The sequence below is a fragment of the Photinus pyralis genome, unplaced genomic scaffold (assembly GCF_008802855.1).
Source record: "Photinus pyralis isolate 1611_PpyrPB1 unplaced genomic scaffold, Ppyr1.3 Ppyr1.4_LG3b, whole genome shotgun sequence".
Lineage (NCBI taxonomy): Eukaryota > Metazoa > Arthropoda > Insecta > Coleoptera > Lampyridae > Photinus > Photinus pyralis.
The window spans coordinates 21,455,593-21,475,151 of NW_022170510.1; the positions used below are offsets into that span (position 1 = coordinate 21,455,593).

At 33.8% G+C, this 19,559-nt stretch overlaps 1 protein-coding gene across 1 annotated transcript; it reads right to left on the reverse strand.

Annotated features, from left to right (window-relative positions):
• Positions 1 to 4,951: 4,951 nt before the first annotated feature.
• LOC116166416 (lachesin-like) lies at positions 4,952 to 19,133 on the reverse strand. The gene is made up of 9 exons (XM_031481368.1): positions 19,002 to 19,133; positions 12,216 to 12,423; positions 12,002 to 12,160; positions 11,812 to 11,940; positions 11,626 to 11,763; positions 11,276 to 11,428; positions 11,186 to 11,227; positions 5,314 to 5,343; positions 4,952 to 5,240 (listed from the first exon to the last, which is right to left on the reverse strand). Exons 1-9 carry the CDS (start codon positions 19,131 to 19,133, stop codon positions 5,113 to 5,115), a joined length of 1,119 nt encoding a protein of 372 aa, XP_031337228.1. The 3' UTR covers positions 4,952 to 5,112.
• Between the last annotated feature and the right edge of the window lie 426 nt (positions 19,134 to 19,559).

Consider the following 19,559-nt stretch of genomic DNA (forward strand, 5'->3'; position numbering starts at 1 on the left):
ACACGGTTTTTGACATTGGTAAATAGCTTTTCTTGCAACTAAATTAACGTATTAGATCCGCGCTAATAGTTTTTCAAATCTGTCTTCTCTCTCCTCTTCAATGTTGCTAAAATATTTTCTTTTGTGCCCTAGTGTCCAACTGCCTTAATTAAAACAACTTTATCATTTCTTTTTCCCCCATTTTTACCATAACAGCGATTCGAAGTCGAATTCTTTGGCTTCCTGAACAATTTGTTTTTGTTCACTAACTCTGCCCGTTTTACAGCTGATGCGATTGCGTTGGACCTGGTTGGTCGTTAATTTACCGGAATTATGAATAAAATTTTCATGAAGTTTATTCCAGGTTTTATATCAAATCATTTATTGCTTTGGCCGGTAAAACTAACGCTCTTATTGCAGATTTTGCAAGTTTTTCAACAAGCCCAGCGCTATTGTATCAGCTTTAAAACAGGCAGAGTTAGTGAACAAAAACAAATTGTTCAAGAAGCAAAAGAATTCGATTTTACTTCGAATTGCTTTTATTGCCGTAAAAATGCAGAAAAAAGAAATAGTAAATAGTTGAGCATAAGAAAATAAAAGAGAATATGTTAGCAACATTAAGGAGGAGAGAGAAGATATTTCAAAAAATCTTTATTAGCATCCAACACGTTGATTTATCATGTTAATGTGTTCCTTAAAACTGTTTTTCCAGTTTTTGGCGATTTTCTCAAAGTTTTTCTATAGGAATAATATTTTTTATTTTTGTTTATTAAAATATGTCTTCCCAAAAATGTTGCTATCCGGCGCACCTCTGTACGATGAAAAAAAATAGATTTATCATCCCCTTGAAAAAAAGTGTTTTCAGAAATCGTGAGATCTCGGAAACGGTTCAACTTTCCGGGCCCAAAAAAATGGTCTCCTTTTTATCATAAAACAAGCTATCTTTTCTCCAAATTTCAAACCCCTACAACTTGTTTTCACAAAAATAAGAATAAAAAACGAAAAAAACCCAGTTTTTACTGTTTCTCTAGGAAAATTGGAGGTTATATGTGAAAATAGTGCAGATACAAAAGTCGTTCATTTTTTTATTCTCTATAACTTTTAAATTGAACTTTTTCGGCTAAAATTAATAGTTGTGCCACAAACTGCAGAATGCCATTTTCCACCCCTTTCAACCCCCGGTATTTCACCCGCGCAAAAATTCAGCTGTTTTAACTATTTTTCCATAGTTTCTAATAATTTCGCCTGAATGAAAAACCCGGTTAGAACCGGTAACTAATTTTTTTGTCAAAGAATATTATATAGCCTGGACTACTAATAATATGCTTGTTTCCTTTCCAGTTACGAGTATATAGTTCAATGTATCACAATTCTGTTTCTATGGAAAAGATTGCGACGGCAGAATCTAAGCTTGCTATTTTTGACGTCTCTAAATTAAATTCAACATTGTCAGAAGTTTTAGTTGTAAAATAAAGTTTTGTATTATACACGACGATAAAGGGAAACTAACCATCTCGTGAAAGTTAATTCACTCAATGTTTAAAATTTATGTATCCCTTTATCGTCTTGTATAATAAATAACTATTATTTGTTTACGTGGACATTCAAAGGACAGAATCATTTACACACATATATAAGCTTCGTCTTTGTATTGTACTAGTACAATCAATTATTATCGTGCTGCATTTAGTTGCAAGATTCAGTGGTGGTTAAATAGCCTCGGCTACTGACTGTGGTTATCAGTGTGCAATTTAACCAATTACATCTATCTGGAACAATGCCGTTTAGATATTATCGACAAATTGATCGTACCTATACTTAATACGAAAATTATAACTTAACTGTTAACATACATAGTTTTTTCGGTAAATAATTATTGTGATTGTTAAACTGTTAAAAAGAGATAAGAAGTCTTTACTAAATTCAATGAGTTCGTGTACGGTAAAACTGTTTCGACAATATGCAGGGCGACCTAATTGCACAAGCAAATACGGGGCGATATCCCCTGTCACCTCTTGTCATCTCTATAACATGGACAATGCAAATGCTGGAATCAATCAACTTAATCCTCTCGAAAAGCTCTTAAACACCAAATTCGAAAGTAGTATAACAAAAATTTCTCATTTAACAAACAATTTGCTGTCGCTAGCACAGATACCACCCGCATACCTGCGTATGCACAATTCTGGCCAAAAGGTTTTCAACTTTTCCTTTATATCTAAGAATATGTGTAGCAAAATTGGTTACAATCGGTTCAGCCGTTTAGCTGGAAACGAGAGTACAGACAGACCAAACGATGAATCGACAGACCGACAGACCTGGTTTTTATTTTCAGTTGCGAAAACTAAAAAAAATTAGGTCCAACCTGAACATTAATAGCCTTTTTTTTGGTTTAGTTTGAGGTGACCACTCATGATAGAAATTTTTCTGGCAAGGTTTTGAACACTGTGTAGTAAAAAATATGCAGAATGTAACGTTTAATCTCCCGACTAAAACCAACATATGTAGAAGTGTCGTTGCACGTCCAACAGAGACAGAAAATACCTGACAAAGAGGCAATGAACAAGGAAAGTATAAGCACGTCACAATTTCTTGTGTAAAGCTGAAATTTCGACCACCGTTTTCATCAGACTCAACGATTCTTCCACATTGTATAATGTTTATAGAAATATTGTGTTAAACCCCACAATAAAAAATAAAATACTTTGTCACATTTATGGAGCTAACGAGACTAATCGAAATTTTGATGGCATCTTATAAAGTAATAAAAACTTAAGGATTTTTTTGACGCTTGGGAAGTGAGGTATTAAAGAATTGGGAAGTTTTTGGGTTATTGAGTGGGATATCACCTCAGAATAAGAAATAAAAATAGAGATGCTTATCTAAGCGTCTTGACAGTTTACTATTCTGTTTATCTATGTATGTACAAAACGTGATTCTTGAATGTTTAACTCTCCTGTGAATCTATATTCAATTAAATTACAAAAACTGTTCGATCTGTGTATCTATCCAATTTAAGAATTTAATTATTTATGGTTGAGAAGCAAATGGCCATTTTGATTTAGATCGTAAACAGGTTCATGTACCTCGAATGAAAGTGCATATTTTTAATTGATTTCAATATACGGGTGGTGACTTGACGAACCACCATCGGAATTTCAATAGTATTTTTTTAATTTCCGATTATTGGCTCCCCTAATTATTTTAGAAATAAAGTATTAGGTTTTTTGTAGAGACGTACGTATTGTTTCCTATTTTATAAATACAGAAACAGTAAAAATTAAAAAAATTAAAAACTGTCCTGTTTATAAAGTCGGTAATGCCATGGAAGTATGAAATCAAACAAAATCGCCTGCATTTGCCATTAGTTAGCTTTGTTTGATCTCAAACTGCAACGGCACCAATCATTTTCTTAAAAGCGCCAGGTTTTAGTTATCCAATTTTTTGGTTTCAAAGATCAAAAAATTAAAAGCTATAGTATGCATGGATTCGAAATTTTTTTCTCTACAAAAAATCTAAGTAGACTTTATCTCTAAAATAATTAGTCAATAATCAGAAATGAAAAAATTACTATTGAAATTCCTGATACGTTCTTCAAGTCACCACCCGGTTGACTATTAATAATAGTCAACTGGCCATTCATTGTGTATTTCTTTAGCAACCAACAAAAATCAATGAAAACCAAAAGATGATGATCTCGCAATTTCACAAAATGTTGAAGAAAAGTAAGGTAAAGGTAAAAGGTAACGGATACCAAGAGGACATGCAAGAAGAAAGACACTGGAGCGATAAGTATTTATATTTGAAATTACACGACGCGGTACGGAAAATTTTGTCCCAGCTTGCAAATTAGAAAAAAATTTGAGGAATTACACCTTGCTAGACTAAATCGCAACCAACAAAACCCCTAGAATCTCCATAAGAGTGAAATTACATTTCAAAGCTAACCTAAAAGCATACGGAAAATGGATGGCATTAAAACTAAAAAAAACATTGGAAAAAATCTCCAAAAAGTATGCTTTAGTCAACCAATACGGGAAGGCTATTCAACGGATTGTCTATTCAAACGTGTCCAGCTCTCCGTTCTTCAAACTACTTTTTGCTGCAGAACGCCATTAATATGAAATATTAGCAAAAGTTACAATACAAGAATGGCACTTTTGCGACAGAATATCCTCATCAACCCGTCCCTCCGCCTGCCGGTGTTTTGGATGAAAGTTGAATAGTTGGTAGTAGATTCACAATATATTGCAATAACAGGAACAAGAAAATTATGCTTTTAAGATTACCTACCAATGGTAGGTACACTTTGGGATTCTTGTGCGTTTAATCTTCTTATGACAAGAACTATTTTGAGACAGAAGTTCACCCCACTTGGCAGAGTGAGAGATTGGTTGAGAACAGGAGGTGAGGATAAGATTAATTAAGGGCAACTTTAACTGTTATGAAAGTATGGTATTGTACAACGTAGTTCTTTGGATGCTTTGACTATTCCGGTGAGCAATGAATTTTTCTGTGGAACAAGCACTACATACGGTACGGAAAATTGCATTTCAAGTTAAAATGACTCATACACGTACGTGTACTCTAGCATACAAATAAAACGTATAAAATACCACCACACGTGAGGGGTGGGTCCATAAAGTCACATGTAGTAAATTTTCCCCTCTAGAAAAACTAGTTTTAACTGAGGAAGGAAGCGGGCAGCAGTTTTAAATGTACAGTTAACGTGCTTGATGCCTAATAGGACTATCAATATTACTTTTTCAGTGCATTTAGCTGTGACTTTAAAGTTCCTAATGCATTTTTTTACTAGTTTGACAAAATAAACATGTATGAATAAAAGATCCGTTTCATAACCAGCCGGTTTCATAGCTAGTGTAAAATGTACATTAAGTAAATAATGAATTCACACATTTCAAATGCTTTATTTATGCTATAATACAATTTTTCTACAAAATTATTGAAGCGTATAAAAATAGCGAAGTATCTACCTAGATATAAGTCGACAGTTAGAGATAGCACAAACACAATCAGTCAATTGTCAATATACACCCTCAACAACATTTATTTATGTGTACTAATGCACTCAAAATCATGAAATATTCAAAATTCGTTATGGTAACATATATTTTACAATTTGATGGATGTACGCGTAGATCGGGGCCATGTAAGAAGGAGAAATGTTGACGCTACGAGCAGCTGGTTTACGTAGTCGCACTCCGCAGAGTTGTAATATCCATCCCCAAGGAATAGCGAGTCTAGGAGATTGTAAATCATGCAAGTGATATTGAATATTAAACGACCATAAACAGCTTGTTTTACAAAACTTACCTTTGTGGGAGAGGTCCGCGTGGTATATACCTTTAAACATACAAATTAGCTTTTTCATATGTGAATTAAATTAAAATTCATTGACGAAATAAAGCCTTAACGCATGCAAAACCTGTAAATGAATTTTCAACTAATGTGTACCATGCATGTTGAAGCGTGTTCATTTCAATGACGTATTTGAATATTTAAAGCCTTTTTGAATGACCGCCGACGTATTGTATAATTTTCAGTTTTAACCATTGTGGCCACAGTTATTAATACGGCATTAATTAGTGTTAGTCCAGGGTCGAGTTTCTGAGATATTACAATTGAAGCCATTTGATTAATTAATATTACCATGAAAGTACTTCTCGTTGCGTAAATATGCTCCAACTCTCTTTCTGCTATGTAAATGCAAACCAAACAATAAAAAAAACAATCTAACGGTATCGAATTCGCAACCAATATCTCGGTGAAGGTTATCCTAATTTTGGAGTTACTACATGTATCGATCAGTGAATTTGTAGTAACTTTTTGACGTCAGTCTCAGTATGTGCAAACAATTCAAAAGCACAACATCATGAGGGTGGCGTAATTTAATTGTGGTTGAAATAATCAACTAAGAGCAATATACAGATACAGGTTTAATCAAATTCGAGAGCCACTATAGGGATCTCGGAAACTGTAAGAGATAGGTAGGTAATTTAAATTTGGCAAAGTTGCATATTTTGATGTTCAACAAAATGCCGTTTTGAAACTGAAAAAGTTCCGACTATTTTCGGAGATATCCTGAAAAAAACGAAATTTTGCAAAATCGGTTTATTTTTTACCGAAGTTATTTAAAAAGATATTTTAAAATAAATGACACATTATTATGGCCACTTTTTTCCCTCTACAAGATGCTAGTTTAAAATTTTAACACTGACGTTTCGTCTCCGGTTTTGTTTTGTTTTTTCTTATGGAAGTCATTTTTACTTTTTGTGTCATTTGATAGAGCATTTTGTTCTGATTTCAAAAATGTAAACATCACTATTTTTTAAATATTGTTCTTTTCTTTTTTGCCTGGCAAACTTTGTCTTGGACGAAACGTCAGAGTTAAAATTTTAAACTAGCATCTTGAAAAGGGAAAAAATTGACCATAATAAGGTGTCATTTATTTCTTTTTAACTTGGGTAAAACATAAAAATGATTTTGCAAAATTTCGTTTTTTCAAGATATCTCCTTAAGTAGTCGGAATGTTTTTTTTTTATTATTTATTTAAACCTGCATCCACCTTTCAGTTATTAGCAGCGGAAATTTAGGCACATCTTGGTACATGTAGGTATCCTTAGATCTGTGAGGTAACCTTAATGTGTTTTAAGTAGTTCATAGTTTGAATAACGTTTTTTGAACCTTTTAATAGTTTATTTAAGTAATTGTTTATGTTATGTTTTTGTCGGTTCGCGATGTTTAGCACTCTGTTAAAACGTGTTTTACGGTTGAAGGGACCGTGCACCTGTCGCAGAAGGGTGGTGCGCTATGATTTAATAAATAATTGTGCGTCATCGCCGTATGACCGGTTCGTAGTCGCGACATTATCACTTGTTGGCGTCGTTTTATAGGTATGTCGTTTCATGGTTCCACTGTAGCTTTGATGCTCAGTTTCAAAACGGCATTTTGTTAGGCATCAAAATAAGCAACTTTCCCAAATTTAAACTACCCAGCTGTGACCCTCGAATTTGAATCAGCCTGTATATGAAACCATTAAAACCATTTTTAATACGATACGTTAGTAACTGAAAATAATGATTACAACCGCAGGTATTTCATGTTACCCTTAAATCTATCTCACAGTTAATTTCCTTGGACACACATGTATTCACATAGCATATCAGATAAGTTTAACTAACACCTGAAATACCGACCCTTGTCACGTTTCCGAAATTTTATATACACAAGACGTATAGATTCTAAACCACTAAATGTAAAACCATTGAATAAAGAATCTGTAACAGTGTCTCGTCAAACGGGCGAATATTAGGATTTTTTGATAGCAAACGCCGGAGATATACGAGGAGAGAACATAAAAATTCCAAGTATCATTTTATTGATTTATTTGAACTGCTAAGGTGCTTTATTGGGGGTGGTATAGTTTGACCGCACGCCATTGCATTCAGTATTATTTATTTGGCGGCCAACGTGGGGCCACAGCATTATCAGTATACGGTTTTCTTGAACTTTGTGCGTGATTTCAATTATCTCAATTGGACAAAATGTTGGTTAAAGACAAAAGGAATTGTTTGCATGTAACTTCCATCTTCACAGTTTTGAAAATCATTTGCAGAATTTCGCAAAAAAAAACGTCACAAGGCACGCCCCGTTTGGGAACTACACTCTCATATATTTTCCAAACCATCATTTTTGCACAGCTTCCATAATACTCAAGAGTGAAATCTAGGATTTGTGGGATACTGTACTCTATTTGGTTTTGCAAAATGTTCCCAAAATTCCTATCCTAACATGGCTGACTTTTCAATGGAATTGCAAAAAAATATTCGATCAATACCAAATTTTGTATCTAGGTCTTCGAAGAAAATACCAAAACAAATAGAGCTTAATTTTTGATCGGATAATTTGATTTTTACACGAAAACTTTGTTATAACGGAAAAAAGCTTTAGGTGGAGCGATTGTATATTATACTTTTGATCGAAAGTTTTTTCCAGGGGGCAACGAAACATGAGTTAATTTAAAAGAAAATATCAAGATCGATTGAATTTTTTGCTCGACATTGTTTACTTAAACCGCGACAGTTTATTAGAATTTTCGAAAATACAGAGTAGAGGTATTCACGAGATTGAGTTTTAAGTATCTTCGTACTTATAAAAAATACTAAAACATAGCTAATGGGAGTCAGAGACAATTTGAATTATAACGAAATATTGACGGAAATTTATTATACAGTAAACAGAAATTTATTTTTAATAAATATAAGATTTTCGACTACCAGCGATCTGTGTTCCTAAGTCACCCTATTTCCCACTAGCTTATTCGCCCCGTTGCTACGATCCCAGAAGAAAGAAAATTCAATTTACATTGTGTCATTTTTATTGAAACTTGTTTATTTTCATCGGAAAAACATTTCAAAGCGTCGTTCTAATTCTATTTACTTATTCGAGTACTTGTGGATATACGATATTTTCTGTTTTTCCATCTAGTGGGTATACTAATGAGTAATGATTACGATCAAATCGGTTCGGAGGTGTAGTAATGTATGAGAGATAAACAGACAGTGAGACACAAATTTGATTTTATATGTTTTGCTTCGCATTTTAATGAAATATTTTATTTTTAACATTTTAATTAATTTAGGTATGAAATTCCGATCTTTGAGTGATCTCGTGCTTATTATGTACTTTAAAAAATAAGTTTCATTAGCGTGGTTACAGCAATACTAGGTGCTTTCTAAACGATTTTTTATTGTTTTGTAATTAAAATTACTAATAAACTACAAATAAATAAGTAGGTACTTTGTTTTTTATAATATGAAAGCATAATATATACTCTCATTTTATTTTTTCTTGTTTGTGTGCCATATTTCAAACTGAAATATGAGTCAATTGATATTCCTCGTAATTGCTGCTGCAGCGAAAACGGAAAGTGAAGAGGAGGAAAGAACACCTGTATTTATATCACCTGTAACGAGATCGTTAGATTTGTTTGTAATTTTTTCAGCAGGAATACGTAAAATAGAATTTTAAATCTGTATACAAATGTCAAGGTGCTGGAATGTTTTCCAGGTATACATCGATCGTGTTGGTCGAACGAGCAAGTGTTTTTGGTGTTTTTTCAATGCGTTTTTTGTTTAATTAAACTGGTCCACGCCACGAAATCTGCTTTTTGTATCAAGTGACATCCGTTTTAACAAGGGTTTAACACATTAATAATAATAATAATAATAATAATAATAATTTAATCGTTCGATCGTCATTACAATCATCGATAAGTCAAAATTAACAAACAATAATATGTATAACAATTGGACAAAAAAGTGTGTATTACATCAACTATAGCCTAGAAGTATAAAAGTGTATGAACTCTTGAATCGAATAAAAAGCATTGCTTAGATCAAAGTTTTGTGAAATAATTAACGAACCTCGAACTAGTTGGGATTGGTAGCGCAAAAAAACTTTAACCAATGGAAATTGATTGATGGCCGCCTTCATTAACAATCCGCCATTTTTTAGCGTGTTTTAATTAGCTAAAAATTGAGTAGAAATTTCTTTTTGAGATCTTCGGGGCATTCGTCGTCTGACAGTCAAAGTATTAACTGGGTAGGCTTACAAAGTTGATTTTGGAGTTATCGTCGTACTTGCGGCCTAAAAAGTAATAGTTCCGGTGTTTCTCTAAACAATTCGAAAGGAACATTTTTTTATCGTGATTTAAAGAATTTCAAGTGACGTGCATTTACGAGCAAAAAGAGAATGCGAGTACTTAACTTTCCAATCGAAAATTACCTTCTAGTGACCAAAAGTTGACTAATAAATAATCCGGGATTGTGTCTTTAAAAAACCACTTTTGAACTATTACTAGACCAATTAAATTCGTAACTGGGCCATATAGGTGTCGCAAAACTTATGTAAAATTGTATATATTTTTATATTCTCATCGAAAGAAATCTCCGAGTTTGTGACCAGTTTTTACAGAAAAAAGTAGCGCTTATATATTCACTTCAGCTTGTTCGGACGGGCGGTCGACTGCAAAGGTTTCTTAATTATAACTCTGGAAGAAATGATCGTAGAATGCTCGCGTTTGAAGCATTGCCTTTGTGTCACAATTCTTTGCTTGGCGATTATATTTCAGCGCGAATAAAATCGAATACTTTCCACCTTGTTTAGTAATTATCTCAGCTGTGGAAGGTCCCTTGGCCAATTTCAACGTTATATTTTTGTTGTGACACTATCTTTATTGCAATTTTCATTTTTTAAGCAAAACAAATTTAAATTGTTAATTAACATGCTCCAACTTGACAGTTTAATCAATCGACGCATACGCATAGGAATTTTCCAGTGGTGCCACTACCACAGACGCAAATTCCCGCAATTGCCAGATTTTTCCCCCCTTCAACAGGGATTTAAAAAAGAGTACTCGTAATACTGAAAGCTTCCGCATACCTGGCGACCGATAGCGCATCTTTTAGACCTATATTAAAATATTGAACTACTTTTCCTCTATCAACTTCACGAAAAAAAGGACAAGACGTGAACATTGCTTTGATAACCGCTTATCAATAGGAATTTTTTCTAACAAGTCAGTACAATTTGTAGACCATTTAGTTAATTCAAATCTTCCCGCCGCACACAATTTAATAGATTCTACATGAAGACTATAGGCTTCCTCAAATTCACTGACACTTGTTACCAAATCATCCATATATAAATCCCTATTTATTATTCTAGCAGCTAACGGATATTTGAAGCCTTCTTCCAGAATCAATTGTTTAACAGTTAACAGGCATTTAAGATACAGATCGATCAAATCCTTTACTATTGGTAATCGTATGTAATAAAAGCATTTATATAAACTCGGACATAAATTATTAGTAGCTACGTGAATCACCTAACGCTAAAGTTGTGGTTCCTGTACTCACAATTATCTAGTACTTTGCGACCTAAACACCGTAAATTGTTCTATTATTCTGAAGAAGCAACTCCAAAACGGTACTTTCTAACGACAAACTACCATTGATCTTTAAATGTGTTGTTTACTCGTGAGGTAAAAGGAAGCTCAAGGTGCACTAAAAAAATACATCCAAACTAAAACACAAAATAATGGTATTTATTCAATAAATGATAAAATAAATATAAACATTCTGTACATTAACAGAAAACGGTTCAGAGAATTTCTAATACTTACTACTTTTAGAAGAGTCCTTCATTGTGAAATTGTACGTGTTACCTGAAAATTAGTCTTTGTATTTGGGCTTTGGCGTTCGGGTATAATTACGGTAGATTTGAATGGTTTCCTCCGCTTCACCTACGATATTTTTTGATATGCACTGGTAACTGCCATAATCTGGCTGAGTTGTATTACGAATTGTGAGTTTCATATGTACTCCGTAGCTACTGCTCTCGAAATTTTCCATAAAGAATTTCTCATCTGTTGGAAATAAATATAATTTAGTAACAGATTCCTAGGATGCAGTAAATGTATAGGTATAAAAATGTAAATTACGTTCTAACATTATATGCCGAACTTCACATGTAATCAAACCTCTGTGGTCAGGATACAGGTGTATACATTTCTAATGTTATGTTATGCACTATAATAACCTCACCAGGGTAAGACAAACATACTTTGTGGTACTATATCTCCATTGTCTTTAGTCCAATAGTTAATGGATTTAGGATAAGCTTCGGAGTGGCACTCAATTGTTACACTAAAACCGTCATATGTACCAAGTAACTGCTTGTCAACTTGAATAGTTGGCGGAACTGAAATTAACCAGTTGCTTTAGATGCAAGGCAAACCCTTTCACCTACAGTTCACAATTAACATTATCCTTTTACTAACAGACGGAGGAACTCCGTTAAATGCAATGCACAGATAAGGCCCCATATCTTGTCTATTGGCATGATGAATGCTTAAAACTGGTCCATACGCGATTAAACCTAAGAAAAAAATTAACTACAAAATAAAATGAAGCTTATTCCCATAGCGTATGTTACAAACCTAATAGTCCATGACTGAGATGCAAATCCTCCCCACCTTCCCTTCTCCACGTAATGCGAGGGTGAGGATACCCCTTAGCTTCACATCTAAGTGTAACGTTCGAGCCTTCTTCCACGACCATATCGGCACTTGTAGCGTAGTCCAGGATATCCGGCGACACTGCAAACAATCAAGTAAAAAATGCTCCTCCAAGTTCCTCAGTAAACATTCCAACCAACAACGTCAAGATATCCAACTTGACTCTTCATGGGATCCGTGTTTATTTGACACATGTACCACCCTCTATCGTGTTCCTGTACGTCACGTATATGTAAATACCATGTTCTATTTTCACTGTTTGTTATGGATATACGACTACTTTTCGTAATTAAGTGATTATGGATCGTTAAGATAGTTTGCGTGTCAACCCTTAACCATGCTACCTAAGGAAACAAAACAAACGTTTTAGATTACATGAGATGTACAATATGATCAAAAACACATACAGCCATTATAAAGAGCAAATCTTGAACCGTTACCGATTCATAAGTCATTTATTTTTATGTAGGGTATTATTGTCTTATGGCGATTGTAGATATCAGCTTCGGTTGAACATCACCATTTAATGAGCTATAGTAAAGAATAGATTGCGAGGGAAAATGTTGGCTTTGGGGCGAATGTCGCAATAAGAATGACATTTGGGGTGCTGATGAAATTTTTGACATTTTAAAACACAGACACGTACGTAAGGATCATAAATCTTAACGAATATTAAATATCAGTAGACATAAATCCTAAAAGTGAATGATAAATTTCCTTTCGTTTTTAACATCCACATTTCAATCAATATTAAATGATGAGCGGTAATATTAACACGCGTTGGTTTAAAGAATCGTTTAACCCGTTTTTAACACTGTCATAAAACCGAATCTATTTTTCCCTTAATTAATTGCAACATCACACGTGAATAACGTAATTGGCGTACTTGTTCGTACCTAAAGATGAAAGATAACTTAAACCGTGTTAAAAATATACCGTTAATGTATCACACCTTTTGTAATGAATGAAATACGATGATCAGATTACGTATGCTTTGTTGGCAGTAAAAATGTTAAAAGAACAGCGGGAACAAAATCAAAAAGAAATGCAATTTTCATTGCTATAATTAATTATAAGGGCACGCTGTGTGAAGATCGCTATCATTCAAACTCATCGATTAGGTACAGTTTGGACGGTGTTACTGCTAATGAATCTTGCCTAGATTATCGATGCAAATCTTTACAATGCAATCCGCATTGCCAGCTAGTAATTCCACGAAACTGTTACACGGAGACGTCTCGCATAGAATCGGTATGAGGCTATGAGCACTACTCATTCGGAGGGTAGTTATCGCAATAATATTGACAAATTATAGCGATTGTAAGGGAAGCTGTGTTTTACTTTATCTTGGCAGAAATAACCACTTGTCTAGTGGCGACTCGAAGTTCAAATGGATGTAGCAGTCATCATGTTATCATCAAGAAATATTGATTAACAAAAGTTTAGTGTAAATCCCCAAATATAAAACAAGGGAACCAAACGACATCACAAGTATGAAGTAATTGTCTCCAAGATCAAAAGTTCACCCATGTAAGTGACCCTGGTGGTCAATATAGACGTTTACTTTTGATTGATCACCGTTTTAGGAATCGTATGGGGTGGTACCTCCTTAACCTGGTGATTGTGTAACTACTATGATTTAGGGATCAGGGTATGCGTCGATAAAGAATTGTCACCAGTGTTAAGGAATTATTCTATGAAGTATGATATACCAACGTTCGCGGGTATACTGTAATTTTCGAACAGCTCCTTGTTTTCTATATAAGCAAATTGATTTGGGCTCAGTATTCTCAGTCAAACATCGATGTCGAAGTGATAAATAGGTAATGAAGGTCGCGCTGTGTTAATAAAAATGTGCTATAAATTATTGGTGATAGTGATAAATATTACTGTGATAACACGCATAATTTCTTTTTGTGTAATTATTTTATTTTTATCAGAAAGAGTGATGGTTCGTCTTTTATTTAATTTGAATGGGCCCATAATTAGATAAAAATGCCAAATTATTGCTTTCATCTAAATTGATAGGGCATTGTAAAATGATAAAGTTTGTAGATGTTAACTTTGTGAAAATTTTCCTTATTGTTAAAAACTATAGGTATCTCTAACGTTTTATTAGCAATCACCGTTTGTGATTGTTTTACAGTTTGTCTAATTTTTTTGCTTCATAGTTACGAGAACGCCGTTAGGGCTGGTTTTTAAGTGTCATTGGAATTTTCTAATTGGCGAAAAAAGCGAAAATATATTTGATTTGGCCCAAAAAAGCACAGTACCTATTTTAGTCAATCTCATTGTATAGGTTAGTGGTTAAGAATACTTCAAAGTGAGTATAATTGCACAAATATCCCCAAAAATGGGATATTATGGAATTTTTGAGGAGTATTTTTGTTTTTTTGGGAATATCACTTTTACAAAATTATATTTTTTAAAATTTTCGAATCAAATCGTCATCTCCGGATGTGAACATAATGGAGTTCGATATTTCACGATTGATTACTCTCAAGGAACCGCCTTCAATGTATAACCGTATAATTTTGTATTTTGATTTTCATAAGACATACAGTCGGCGTTAGTACCTTGTTCCTTTGGGATAGATATAAGCTTCGCATCACATTTTTGAAAATCTGATTTTGATATAAATCGCACTTGAAACGAAGACCTTAACCCGCATGCGCGAAATAGTCCGATGTTTTAATTTTTGATAAGCTAAGACAAATTCCCATCATAAGATATTTTCGAAGAATCCCACACTTCCTCTTTCCCCCAACAGAGCCGCCGCACCACGCATCGAGTTTCGACCCGGGCGCATCGAAAGCTCCCTCGAACGCCGAATCTAACTCACAAAACCGCAATTCGACCCCCCCCCCCTTCTTCAGTACGACGTCCTAAGTTTACCTCCATTTATCGGGGCAGGGTGAGGGGATGCGCGCTTGGTTTCCGGCGAGATTCCGACTATTTTCGGAGATATCCGGAAAAAAACCGAAATTTTGCAAAATCGTTTTTATTTTTTACTGAAGTAGTAGACCTACCCTTACATTCCCAACCAATCACCCAAATTAAAATGTAAAATAAATACAGAAATCCATGTAAGGTAAAAAAAGGATCAAATGATTATAAATGTAACTTATGTCATTTTAATATACGTGATGAAATTGAAATTTGAAAATTAATTTTATGAAATGGAACAAATATAATAATTAATAAATAAAGTCTTACAATCTCATAAACACTTAGTCAACCAAATATTAAGATGCTAATGTTGAAGAGTTAATTATTTGTATTTAATTTATGCTATAAATTTTCCTAGGCACTTAAAAGCGACACGGTGTTCCATATTTTTGTAGTACCTTCCACAATACACAGAGAAACATTGTAATCTCTTGTGAATAATGTGTATCTTTTCTTGGTCGCGCTCCGGTTGACACCTTCTTTACTCAATTATCCACAAAATGCTCGAACTATATCGATAATAAGTTATAGGATACCTGTTGCTGTTGGTTGTTTAAATCCGGGCAAAATTCACATGATTCCCCAATATGTCGACGCGCTCAGAGTCATTTCCTGCATCACATTCTGGGGTCGAATAGCCAACAAACATATGTGATTAGATTTAGATTTTTAGCCTTACGGGTATTGAAAAAAAACAACAACCACAGTTGCCTTATAAGTTATAAAGGAAGAAAGTTCTACAGTGAAATACATTTATGTGTAGTGTGCATATACTTGCATTAAACTACCTTCGAATAGAAAATGTTTCTATTGTGCCATTCATAAATAAACAAAGCGTAATGACTTAATTTGTTACGATCCACAATTTCATTAGGGAAGTGGTATAGAAAGGATTTGTGGCAATAATCCAGTATTTTCATTGTCCAGAGAAATAATTAACTTTATGGTTAGATGATTTTATTCATTAGTCGCATGTTTTAATTAAGGGATTTAAATATTCTCCCAATTTTAATATTTGAACTGGCCGACATTGTATAGGATTCATACAATAGCTCACTTTTAAAAATAGAGATTATACAGTTTAAGGAAAGATGTACTTAAACTTAAAAAACCTTCGTTCACGTAGTAAGTAAAATTCGCTTTATTATGAATTTATGAACAGGCAACGTAGTTTTATATGTGAGGGATATATTGAGATTGGGAGATCATAAACTCAATAATTGCATCTGGGTTTTAATAACAGCCTCAGCGGTACTAAAAACGCTTATAAAACACAACCATCGGTTTTAGAACATATGCCGCGTAGGATAAATTAAATTTGTTAATTCCGTTTTAAACCACTGGAAAATATTAATTCTGCAAGTTTGTTGTTAAAACCTCTTGGAAATCTATAAAGCACACGAGTCGGAGTACAAATTCACATGAAATATCTGGAAAATGTTCGAAACCAATGCAATTTTAATTCCGTCTGTACTACCTTATCGGGAATTCCCGAACACCTAAGAAGGACTGTTAATTGCATTCTTTTGTATGTTGCGGTTTCTGAGAAGAAAATGAATGTTGAATTTGGCATGTTTAGAGACATAGTTTCCACATGAAACAATAAATTGATTTCTAAGACATTTTTGGTCCAGTCTACCGCCGCATTTCTCACATACTCAACGTGGGGATAGATAATCTATCTCATTATTTATGACGATAGATGATTGCTGACGGAGAAATAGAGGAACGGAGGAAAAGTGTAATAGGTGCCCTAAGTCAGTACACAGGGGCTCTTTAACCAAAGGATTAACAACAAAATGAAGGACATTGGATGATGACTTGGTACTTTAGATTCGTTTATATTTCATATGCTTATGGTGTCAACAAAAGTGTGAGATTTGTTTTGTTAAATAACTTAGGTGGTAGTTCAGATTTGCTTTATTGGGTACTTTGTTTATTTTTATAAAAGATTGATGTAATTATCTAGAGATAAGGATGCCTTTTAATCGGAAAAAACTGAGGTAATTGATAAAAATTTCAAGTTTGTTTAAGAAGGAAAGTCCGTTTAAATACCGGAGTTAGTGATTGGAAGAAGCCGTTTGCTAAGTTCGAGGCCGAGTTGCTGTCCTCTGAAAATTTTGAATATGCGCATTTCTACGGTAAGGATTGGTGGCAAAGTTATTGCTTTCGTTGTGTAAACAATTGTGTTGATCGGCAAAGAGAATTCAGTACGTGGTAATCAAGAGTCCGGCCAAGTTCGATTTAAATTTCTGAAGAATGTATACCTACGTAACAGTTTGGGATATCAGTTTTCATTGAAGTTGTCGTCCAAATTAAACGGACAGCCTTCAATTCATCGGTCGTGTGCCTGGTCGTGTGTTTGCGTTCAGCCAGTTAATTCAGATTTGAATACAATCAACGATTCTGTAACTTGTCTAGTACGTTACATCTTGGTTGAGTGCGTTGTTTCCTTTCACAATTAGTGTTCTGTGTGCCCGGATTATCGATCATCAATTATTAATACGCCTCTTATGGTCGTTTAAGCGACAAATTTCACCGGAGCTTAGCTTAAGCGTAACTTAAAATCCATGGCAACGATTATGAAGAAAATGGTTGCCATGGATTTTAAGCTACGCTTAAACTAAACTCTGCTTAAATTTGTTCGTGCAAACGGTCATTAGTTGCATCTCCGAAAACTGATGCATCGTGGTGCTGTGTTGATAGTAAATTAACGAGTTTAAAATGTCTTACATTTTTGCAGAACAGCTGCCTAGCTCAATCCAAAAATAGCACTTTTATAATAAAAGTGTCTTCAAAAAGAAGTTTTGAAAGTGATACTTTTTTTCATGAATTTGCTGTTTGATTGATGAGGGCGAACTCGACGCTGAAATTATGCAGAATACGTACACAAATGAAAAAGTATTCAAATTGGTATCATAAAAACTAGAAAAGATACATGTGCATTACGGTTGAAGTAAATCTTCTTGTTACATTATGTTCAATGACAATTTCTTCGAGATAAATGGTTTTTTTTTAGTTTGTTAGTAATTATTTGTAACTCAAGTAAATGTCTTTTTTGTATAAATTTAAAAAAAAAGGACAATATTAGTATTGTAGTCGACAGTTCAGGATTTCATAAATGTTTTACTTTCAAAATTGAAGTGAGGATATAAAAAAATATTGTTTTGAAATTTATGATCGATTGCCATTTTGTCATTTGAAGGAATAAAATATAATTGCAAATACAAATGCTTTGAAAATTTTTGTTTTTTCCAATAGTCTATAAAATAAGGGAGTCACGGTGATTTTTTGAAAAACATAAGAACGGCAATAACTTCGAACCCGGGCATCAAATAAAAAATTGGAACTAAGAAAAGTTGTTTATTTTAATGAGCTCTAACTGCCGTTTTCGGGTTTGGCGACTTACTATTAACCCTGTATATTACCAACGCTCATTACATACCGTGTGTCCCAGGGAGAACGTACCATAGGAAGACATAAGTAATGCATTTCTTCGCGAAGGATCCAGGTGGCCATTGGTATTTATTTGAAGGCAGCGTTCAACGTACGTTATTGCGCTTGCCTGATGCTAGAAAGAGATTGAAGTAGTACGTTGAACACTAATTTCAAAGGGATCGTGGATCCTTCGTGGAAAAATACACTGCCGTTTCCTTATGGTGCGTTCTACCTATGGGACACACAGTATAAGAACCGATGTTACATATCGGCCTAATCTATGTTATTCTTATTGTGTCTATCAAGTTGACTGTGGGGCGCAGCCTTCAAGACAGTGACTTATTTATTCGAAAATATAAATGGTTTTATAATTAAAGTGTGAAAATGTATGCATTGTAAAGATATCTCATTTTAATTTAAAGTTCAGACAAGTATATGAAGTGTCACAAGATTTTACATAAAAGAAGATTAAATTTGATTAAAATTTTGCACATGACCTACCCTTTTATGGTAATAAATTATGTAAAATACAAACCTTATACGTTCCCAAATCTTCTACAACGCAAGTGAAAATTGCCTCTCTTCCAACAGGAACGGTAACATTTTTAATGGGCTCGCCAAATTTCGGATTTTCTGAAATAAGAATATCAGTGATTAAATTCCGCATTTAAATTACTCATTTATGTTTTTCTATTACAATTTGCTGAAACTTCATTTTCTTTAATAATGGAGTAAATTTCGTAGCTAAATTAACTTTGAATATAAATATGAATATCTGCGAGTATTAGAGGGCGCTATTATTTAAAGCAGTATCTGCTTGAGCAGTTCATTCGGATTAGCTCTCGATTGCGAGAATGGGAACTCGAGCTGACTACGACACCCCGTCCTAATCAGCTTAACGAATTTATTGTTTCCCACGAAAATAATTTACCTATGTATTTTCAGGAAAAGGAGAAATTTTATTCAGTTTTAAAGCGACTTTTTTTAATATATATTTCAATCTAGTTGAAGATATAATTGAATGCCATTTAGAAAATGTGCCAATAATTCAAAATTATATCCGTTGGGAATCTCTAGGTAAAAGCTTTTTCTT

Bases quoted from the DNA above. Each gene is read 5' to 3' on its own strand.
- LOC116166416 (XM_031481368.1), bottom strand. From the start codon at position 19,133: ATGCGGAATTTAATCACTGATATTCTTATTTCAGAAAATCCGAAATTT. The intron at 11,429-11,625 runs GTATGTTTGTCT...TATTTCCAACAG, and splicing joins TGGAGATATAGTACCACAAA to ATGAGAAATTCTTTATGGAA. The intron at 5,241-5,313 runs GTAAGTTTTGTA...ACAATCTCCTAG, and splicing joins CGCGGACCTCTCCCACAAAG to ACTCGCTATTCCTTGGGGAT.